General features: G+C 38.3%; 1 protein-coding gene across 1 annotated transcript; it reads right to left on the bottom strand.

Moving 5' to 3' along the window:
* Positions 1-805: 805 nt before the first annotated feature.
* TAF13 (TATA-box binding protein associated factor 13) lies at positions 806-8775 on the bottom strand. The gene is given in 4 exon segments (NM_001252038.1): positions 806-1261; positions 3517-3614; positions 7762-7840; positions 8693-8775. Coding segments are annotated over 4 exon segments (375 nt in total). The 5' UTR covers positions 8720-8775; the 3' UTR covers positions 806-1090.
* Between the last annotated feature and the right edge of the window lie 639 nt (positions 8776-9414).

Raw genomic sequence — 9414 nt, 5'->3', positions numbered from 1 at the left:
AATTCAATTATAAACCTAATTTTTCATTTTATTCCTTGTATCAACAGGTTAAGAAAGTGAAATTCTCCTACATACTGATTTATGTTTATAAGCAGCACACAAAACATTATTTCACAGAGAAATATTCAGTAATCCCCTTAATTGCAGTTTCTTATTTTAATCTAAATGCAATAATTTAATAAGCTTAACACACACAAAAATGGTATATCCTGAACTACAAAAGTGGTTTCCATAGCCATATATAATTTTAGTCAAGTACACATTTCCACAATGAACAATTACTAACAAACATGTTAATAAAACACTATCTCAAATGCTTATCCTGCCATCAGCTTTTTAAGCAACACCATTTCTACTACTGAAAGTATTTATTTACAGAAGTTTTAATCTGACCTAGGAAAATGAGTTCTCTTAAAACTTGACAACTAGTTCATTATTAAGTCCAAAAGGTTTTAAATCAAAGCCTTCCAATACGGAAGAATTCACATGAAACTTTTCATTTAAAAAAACAAACAAAAAAATCATTCTTGTAATCTAAAGAATATTAAAAAACAAGTATCTTAAGACCGATAAACATTCCTCCAAAACACTATTATTTTCTTGTATTACCTTCTCCTTTAAAAAAAAATGCAAACCAGTTCACTCTCTTAATAATTTCTTAGACTTCTGTAGTCTAAAAACTTTAGAATACATGAAACATCTTAGCAATCATAATCAAAGGTGCCCTTTAGATTTCATATATTAAACAGCTATTGTATAGCCTACAATGGCACAAATACACTCAACACATAAATACTACTTCATCATTTAGACGGTCAAAGTCAGAAGGAACTGCATGGTTTGCAAGGTATTTCAACTTACATGTGGTCATTAAAACCCAACAAGTAATTCAAGTATAGTCATATAAGGGCAGGCAATTCAAGGCTCAAATTTCACTCTAAAATTGAAGATCTGAAAATAAAAGCTGAAAACTTTGTTTCTCCATCTTGGATATACATGGATAGATACTGGGACCTTACTGTGGAAAATATACAATTATTATACACGGTTTCCCCAGAAAATAATGAAGCTTCAGAAAATACAGAAAGTGTCAAGACCCATAATTTGCTTCATCAAAAGCTTTTCTAGCTCGTTTCAATTCTTCATTCATAGTAAGCAAGTCTTTAACCCTAGCAAACTTCCTTGGGTCCTTTCGAATCAAGAAGACGATATCTTCGACTTGTACCCGACCTTGTCTTCCAATTGACATTGCCTTGTGAGTCTATTACAAAGAAATAAATTAACTTAAAACAAATCTAGTATTTTACTCTTTTAATTTCCAATTATTTAATATTGGTGAACCTGAAGATTTTCTCTTCTAATTTTTATAGCTATTCATTTGTAAATTGTCTTTCTATTCATGTCGTTTATCCACTTTCTACTGTATTACAGCAACATTTCTCTTAATGGTTTATAAACATCTTACAATACTAAGGATATAAAAGCTATCAAATTTATTGATTTTTTTAAAATTTTTATTTATGATAGTCACACAGAGAAAGAGAGAGGCAGAGACATAGGCAGAGGGAGAGCAGGCTCCAGGCACCAGGGAGCCCGACGTGGGATTCGATACCGGGTCTCCAGGATCACGCCCTGGGCCAAAGGCAGGCGCCAAACCGCTGTGCCACCCAGGGATCCCGTGATTTTTTTTTTTTAAGATTTTATTTATTTATTCATGAGAGACACAAAGAGAGAGAGAGACAACAGGCAGAGGGAGAAGCAGGCTCCACACAGGGAACCCAATGCGGGACTCGATCCCGAGTCTCCAGGATCATGCTCTGGGCTGAAGGCAGGCGCTAAACCACTGAGCCACCCGGGCTGCCCAAATTATTGGTTTCTTTTTTGTTTTTTGTTATTGTTTTATGTTATTTATATAAAATAATTCTGTAATTTCTTTTTAACTGCACATTTCATTAAAGCTTTCTGTCTCAGTACCTGATAAATAGTGGTAGGTCTTCTCAAATTCAAATAAATCTCATCTCATATCACATATTCATCCTGTGCAAAAACAAAGGTTCATCATAGCATTATTTCTAATGACTAAAAAAGGGGAAACTAAGTATTTAATAAGGCATTAAATAAAAAAATTTGGGCATATCCAGTCAATATTAAGAAGCCATTAAAAATATTACAGTGTTATGCAACGACCTGGGGGTCAGAGTTCTACTTATCTAATTGAAAAAGCAAGCTCTAAGACTAAATATACTATATGATTTCAATTTAATAAAGTTTAAAAATACGTGCAAAAAAACTCAAGAAGGGCAGCCTGGGTGGTTCAGCAGTTGAGTGCCTGCCTTCAGCCTAGGGCGTGATCCTGGAGACCCGAGATCGAGTCCCACATCGGGCTCCCTGCATGGAGCTTGCTTCTCCCTCTGCCTGTGTCTCTGCCCCTCTCTCTCTCTCTCATGAATAAATAAAATCTTTAAAAAAAAAAAAAAAAAAAAAACAAGAAAATATTCAGCAAAATCTCAGCATAAGTCGTTTCTAGGTGGAAGGATTGCAGATTTCTATTTTCTTTCCTGAACCTTTTAATATCGCCTAAACTTAATATTATTTTTATAAATGGAAAATAATTTTTAAAAATGCATATTCTGGAATATTCACAGGAATTTTACTTCTATTATTCTGTACTAATGAAATAATCTTTTTTTTTTTTAAGATTTCACTTATTTATTAGAGAGAGAGAGGGGCAGAGACACAGGCAGACGGAGAAGCAGGCTCCCTGAGGGGAGCCCGATGCAGAAATAATCTATAATATAATACAAGGTAGAAAGTCAAGGAACAAAAAATAAAAAAAGAAAAAAAAAGAAAAAGAAAAATAAATAAATAGAAAAAGTCAAGGAACACAACCAAACTCAGTATCCCCATCCCTGTAAGTATATACAAGGAGATGGGAGGACATTTCATGAATATGATCATTCAAAATTACCTACTCAATGAAAAATAATCTGCAAATGATTTATATAAGAGAGATATGGTTAAATATATTAGAAAACAACTTAAATGAATTTTATGTAACTATTAAAATAATTGTGATTAGAATATAAGAAATACATACTATAAAACTGAGTAAAATAAATATTTACCATGATTACCACTATGTAAGCATTGTATACATTTAAATAAATACTGGAAGGGGGAAACTTACATTAGATGACAGGATTATGGTTAATATTTTAATATTTTATTCAAGGATCTTATAATTATGTCCTTAGGAATAAAATTCAGGAGAGAGTAGAATATTGTGTTTTTTTTTTTTTGAGAGGGTAGAATATTGTATGTATACATATACTACATACATGTATGTTTACATATCTATGTATCTTTAATGATAAATAATAACCAGTAAGTTCCACAAAAAGGCACTCAAATGGATAAGCTTATTTCAAGAGGATGGCAAAGTTCTAGTCTTATCTAAAAGCTAGAATTTCAAATATATTACTCAAGTAACTAAGACCAATTACAAAGAAATCTTACCATTTCAGTGATGAACTCTATGACAAGGTCTTCAAGAATATCCACTGACTCAGTATAAGGATTCTGGTCATCCCCAAACCCATACATCATACATCGCACTGTAAAAGATGTCATTTTTGTTTACCTGAACAATTTTAACAATCTTACTGATACTTTTTCAAATTAGAAATGGACCAAATTAGAGAAGATACTTGTATAAACGTATACTTACACTGTATTTGTCATCTTCAAGTATGGACTTTGATGTAAAAGATTTTAACCACATTTCATAACCAACTGTTCCTACCTGTTCTTCCCTAGTAGGAATTTCTGTTCCCTCCCAGTTACTGAGCCCTGACATCAATATTCTTTCCCTAACTTCTATCATCTATTCACTAACAACCCTGGGATACCTTTAAGTAAAAAACTCCATGGCAGTGACAGGATAAGTAGCAATGGCTCAGCCCTTACTGAGAGTGTTCTGTGTGTTTATGGTGTTGGTGGGTGGGAGGGGCATGGAGCATCAGAAAAGAGAAGGCAAAATCCTTTCTAACACTAACACAGGGAAAAGGGACATGAGAGAAAATACTCCAAATACTATTTATATGAAGAACACGGTAATCAAAAGGAGAAAGCAAACTATGTGGAATCTTGACAGTTTACTTCCTAGATCAATGCTCTGCTAACAAACTCTTTTCAGGCTTCATCTGAAAGAACCATTAAAAAATGCAAAACAGGGCAGCCCTCGTGGCGCAGCGGTTTGGCGCCACTGCGGCCTGGGGTGTGATCCTGGGGATTCGGGATCGGTGCCGCGTCGGGCTCCCTGCATGGAGCCTGCTTCTCCCTCTGCCTGTGTCTCTGCCTCTCTCTCTCTGTCTGTCTACGAATAAATAAATAAAATGTTTAAAAAATAAATAATGCAAAAGAGGAGAAAAAAAAACTAATACAGGGTAAAAAAAAAAAAAATGCTAACAGCTATTTACCGGGCATATAGTTTTAAGCCTTTCACATATATAACCCATTTAATCCTCACAACAATCCTTTGCAGTAGATACTATTATTATCCTTATTCTATATAGGTGAGAATATTGAGGCACTGACTGACCTAAGTGACTTGCCCAAGGTTACATAGAGCAAGAGATGGAACCTACTTTTTTTTTTTTTTAAGATTTTATTTATTTATTCATGAGAGATATGCAGAGAGGCAGACACAGGCAGAGGGAGAAGCAGCCTCCCCACAAGGAACCCAATGCAAGACTTGATCTCAGGACCCTGGGATCATGCCCTAAGCCAAAGGCAGATGCTCAACCACTGAGCCACCCAGGCGCCCCTGGAACCTACTTTTGAAAGCAGCTGATCTGGCTCGAGTCTATATTCCTACCCTCTACAGTATTACACTTCTTGGTAGTTTAAGGCAGATGGGATCCATATAGATTCTCATCCTATAGTCTAAACTCCCAGTTAGTCTATGGACATGCTCTGAGAAATCCTTGAGCCCTTCTGAAATTATATGCAAAAATTTTATATGTTATTTGTGTATGTACATTTTTCTGCAAAGAATAATCAACTCTTACTGGATTCTGAAAGGAGTATATAAATGTTAAAAAAAAAAAAAAACCTCTCTCAATGTTGAAAAGGTTTTGTATCTTGATCTGGGGGTGATTATAAGTATATGTAAATACCTAAAATTCATCAAGCTGTTAGCTTAAGACTAGTACTTCTTTTTTAAGTACAGGGGGAAAAAAAATGGATCTCCTAGAACACTTCAAAGGAAGAAATGAGTACAAGCTGGTCCAACTGAAAGGAGAATGAAGTACACCAGGCCTAGGTCCAGATATAGGGGGTACAAAAATGAACACAAGAGCCAGTATTTTTTTTTCTCTTTTGGATTATGACTTTTTTTCCTTTTTATGGGGGGGGGGTGGGGTGGGATAATTTCGGACTTACTTCAGAAGAGTTGCAAAAATAGTAAAGGGCTTCCAAATACCCTATATCCATCTTCCCCTTAACATCTTACTGAACCACAGACATTTACCAAAACTAAGAAATTAACATTTATAGAAGTACAGAACTTACTCAGATTGCACTAGTTTTTCTTTTTTTCTAAAGATTGATTTATTTATTTATTTATTTATTTATTTATTTATTTATGAGAGAGAGAGAGAGAGAGAGAGAGAGAGAGGCAGAGACACAGGAAGAGGGAGAAGCAGGCTCCATGCCAGGAGCCTGATGCGGGACTCGATTCCGGGACTCCAGGATCCTACCCTGAGCCAAAGGCAGGCGCTAAACCGCTGAGCCACCCAGGGATCCCCAGTACCGGTTTTTCAACTAATGTCCTCTTTCTATTTCAGGATCCCACACTATTTAGTTATCATGCCTCCTTACTTTCCATTGATCAGTGACAGTTTCTCAAATTAAGGTCATTTTTCATGACCTTGACCCTTCGGAAGAATTCTGGTTAGTGATGGTGTAGAATGTTCTCCAATTTGAGTTTCTCTGGTGTTTTCTCATGATTAGACTGTGGGTACTCATTACTAGAAAGGGTACCATACAGGTGAGGTGCCCTCTTAATGCATCATATTGGAGGTACATGATGTTATACATTACTGGTGATGTTGACTTTGATCATCAGCTAATACTTTAGACATTACTTGTCTGCCAGGATTCTCCATTGCAAGCTTACTATTTTTCCTTAAATATTTGAGGAAGATACTTTGTCATTAACATTTTGATGAGCATAATTCACCAGTATATATGTTAACTGCATTTGGTTAAAGGGTTTGTAAAGACACAAATACCAGTGAATTATTTGAAACTTTGTGTTATAAAGTAGCAATTAAAAAAAAAACAAGGGATCCCTGGGTGGCGCAGCGGTTTGGCGCCTGCCTTTGGCCCAGGGCGCAATCCTGGAGACCCGGGATCGAATCCCACGTCGGGCTCCTGGTGCATGGAGCCTGCTTCTCCCTCTGCCTGTGTCTCTGCCTCTCTCTCTGTGTGTGTGACTATCATAAATAAATGAAAATTAAAAAAAAAAAGAAAAATTTAAAAAAAATAAAAATAAAAAAAAATAAAAAAAAAACAAAGTTTCGGATAACAGATGTCAGCCAATAAATTATACAAGATTAAAGTAAGACAAGGAGAAGGCTGTGAATATTCCAAACTCTTATCATCACAAAAATAAAACAAGCCAAGCAGAACAAACATTTCTGCTAAGAAGTGACAATGCAAACATCAGTCTGGGATGCTCTGCCGTGGAAATCCCCTTCTTACGCTGATATAAGAAATAAAAACAGAATAAAGAGTATCAAAGATGGATTAAGGAGTGGTCAACTTTAGGTGAGACATTGAGATATGGAGGATTTGAGTCATTAAAAAAATATAAATATATACCGACTGCAGTTTCAAGAGCATTTGGGAATCATTCAGTCCGACCCAGCATAAATAAACCATATATTCATGTGCTGCCTCCTTTGTCACTACTCAGCCATAACTACGTGTAAAAGACACAGGATGGAGAGCACATTCTCACAGTGCCTTTCAGGGACTAGCTTTGACTGTCACTAGGAACAGCAGCTCTCCCTCTTGCTGCTGCCAAAAAGAGTCAAGCCTATCTATTGAGGGAATACACTAGAGAACCAATACATTACAATCTCTATGCCACTGTACTGTCTTACACTACTCATCACCTTTCTGTCTTGTCCAATGCTTTAGTCCGAAGGCCCAACTTAATTCCTACCATCAGTACCTGTTCCAGGATCCATCATAACCTTAGACTTGTAGTCTAGGAGTTCTGCTGCAATAGTAAGGGACACAAAAAGTAATGGAGGTATGTTTTTTGGCCCTGAATTGAAACACTGATCACATTTCTTCAATTAAAAAGAAAAGTGCATATACACGCCCACCCACCTACACACACACACAAATTGGGGTTAGGATCACTACTATTTGATTCAGAAGTTAAACACGTTTTATGGGCAAGTCTGAGAATATTGTTCCCACAGAGAACATTAATCTACTTTGAATAAACATGTCTAAAAGTTTTTATTGTCGGGATCCCTGGGTGGTTCAGCCGTTTAGCGCCTGCCTTTGGCCCAGGGCATGATCCTGAAGTCCCAGGATTAAGTCCCACATCCGGCTCCCTGCATGGAGCCTGCTTCTACCTCTGCCTCTCTCTGTGTGTCTCTCATGAATAAATAAGTAAAATCTTTTAAAAAAAAAAAAAAGTTTTTATTCTCTGTAATTGAATCATTGTCAAATATTACTTACATTCTTTAGAAAAAAGTCTCTTCCTTTTACCCTGTCCGCCTTCTGCACCTCCTCCAATTTCTTCATTTTCTTCCTCAAACTACAAATTAAAACGTATATGTGAAATGTCAAGTGCTGCATTTGATTATTAAATAATTAACGTTTAATTTTTTTTTCATTTCTAACACTGATATTGTGCCAGAAAGCCTAAAGCAAGCAGCAAAAAATCATGAAATCTCAGCGTTTTAAGAACCTTAATGACTATCCAGTCCAACTTTCCACTTACGCAGGAATGGCTTCTACGATGTCCCTAACAAATAATCCTACTGCCTCTCCTGGAAGTTATGATGACCATACGTTTTTTTTTTTTTAAACCAACTAGTTAGTCTATTACTACAGTTTTTACTATTAAGAATTGGTACTGAATCAAAGTAAGCAAACTAGTATTTACTAAGCATCGCTTACACAGGACTAGGAACTTCCCTCCAATAAGCCTGAACCCCATTTTTTGACATGTAAACAAAGGCTCAAAGTTAAGAAACTGGCTCAGAGATAAAAGAGGTTTTGAAATCCAGGTTCCCTGATTTTCGGTCCATTATTTTCCCACAACTCTACAGTAAGCACATAGTTTTGTTATCAGCTGCAGTATCGGTTCATAAAGCGCGCTAACAAACAATTAGCATTGTCCTCGGATGGCTTTCCAGGCGATTCGGAGTGTCCAGCAAACAGACACCAAAAGCAAAAGCAAGCAGAAGCAAGCAAGCAGCCACCGTCCTACTCTTCACGTCCTGCCCCACGTACTAAGAGATGAACCCGAAGGGAAAGGCTAGCTGGGCGTGAAGTCTCCGAACTCTCTCCAGTGTACTGGCTAAGGTGAATCTGAACTCAGGCTCCGCTCCTGTCCCCCAGGGAATGAAGAAACGGGTGGGTGGGAACGGCGGCGGTCACTCACAGCAGGGTCTTCCTCCTCGTCGGCCATGCCGCCGGCCAGCCTAGAAGCCGCAGCCTCGCTTGCAGCCGCTTCACTAGTTCCTCTGCCTCACTTCCGGTGACGCGCCGGGAGGGGCGGGGAGGGGCGGGGCCTAGCCGGGAGGGGCGGGGGCGGGGCCGAGCCGGGAGGGCGGGGAGGGGGCGGGGCCGAGCCGGGCGGGGCGGGGCCTAGTCGGCCAACCCGCGAGGAGGTCGCGCGGAGACTTAACGGCAGGTGCAAGCGGACAGGGGGATGAGCCGCAGGTTCTGTGATCAAGATCACGGATTGATTACGTATTAGGAAAGAAAAGGAAATCGTAGACTGGGCAGTGTGTATGTTGTGGCCCTGAATTGGCTTCTACGTATGGAATCACCGCTCCCTGATTCGGGGCTGTGAAGCTACGTATCACTGGGGTGCCAGTGGTCCTTGGGATGCCCGAAGAGTGTGTTTACACAATTTTAACAACCTATAGTTACACTATTATTATTTTTTTAAGATTTAATTTATTTATTCATGAGAGAGAGAGACAGAGACAGAGGCACAGGCAGAGGGAGAAGCAGGCTCTCTGCGGGGAGCCCGACATGGGACTCGATCCCCGGTCTCCAGGATCAGGCCCTGGACCAAAGGTGGCGCTAAACCGCTGAGCCACCGGGGCTGCCCTAGTTACACTCTTTTTTTTAAATTTATGATAGTCTCACACACAC

This window comes from Canis lupus, chromosome 6, assembly GCF_011100685.1.
Source record: "Canis lupus familiaris isolate Mischka breed German Shepherd chromosome 6, alternate assembly UU_Cfam_GSD_1.0, whole genome shotgun sequence".
Classification (NCBI taxonomy): Eukaryota; Metazoa; Chordata; class Mammalia; order Carnivora; family Canidae; genus Canis; species Canis lupus.
Note: the sequence above shows the minus strand (reverse complement) of the source record. Positions and strands in the feature narration are given on the sequence as shown.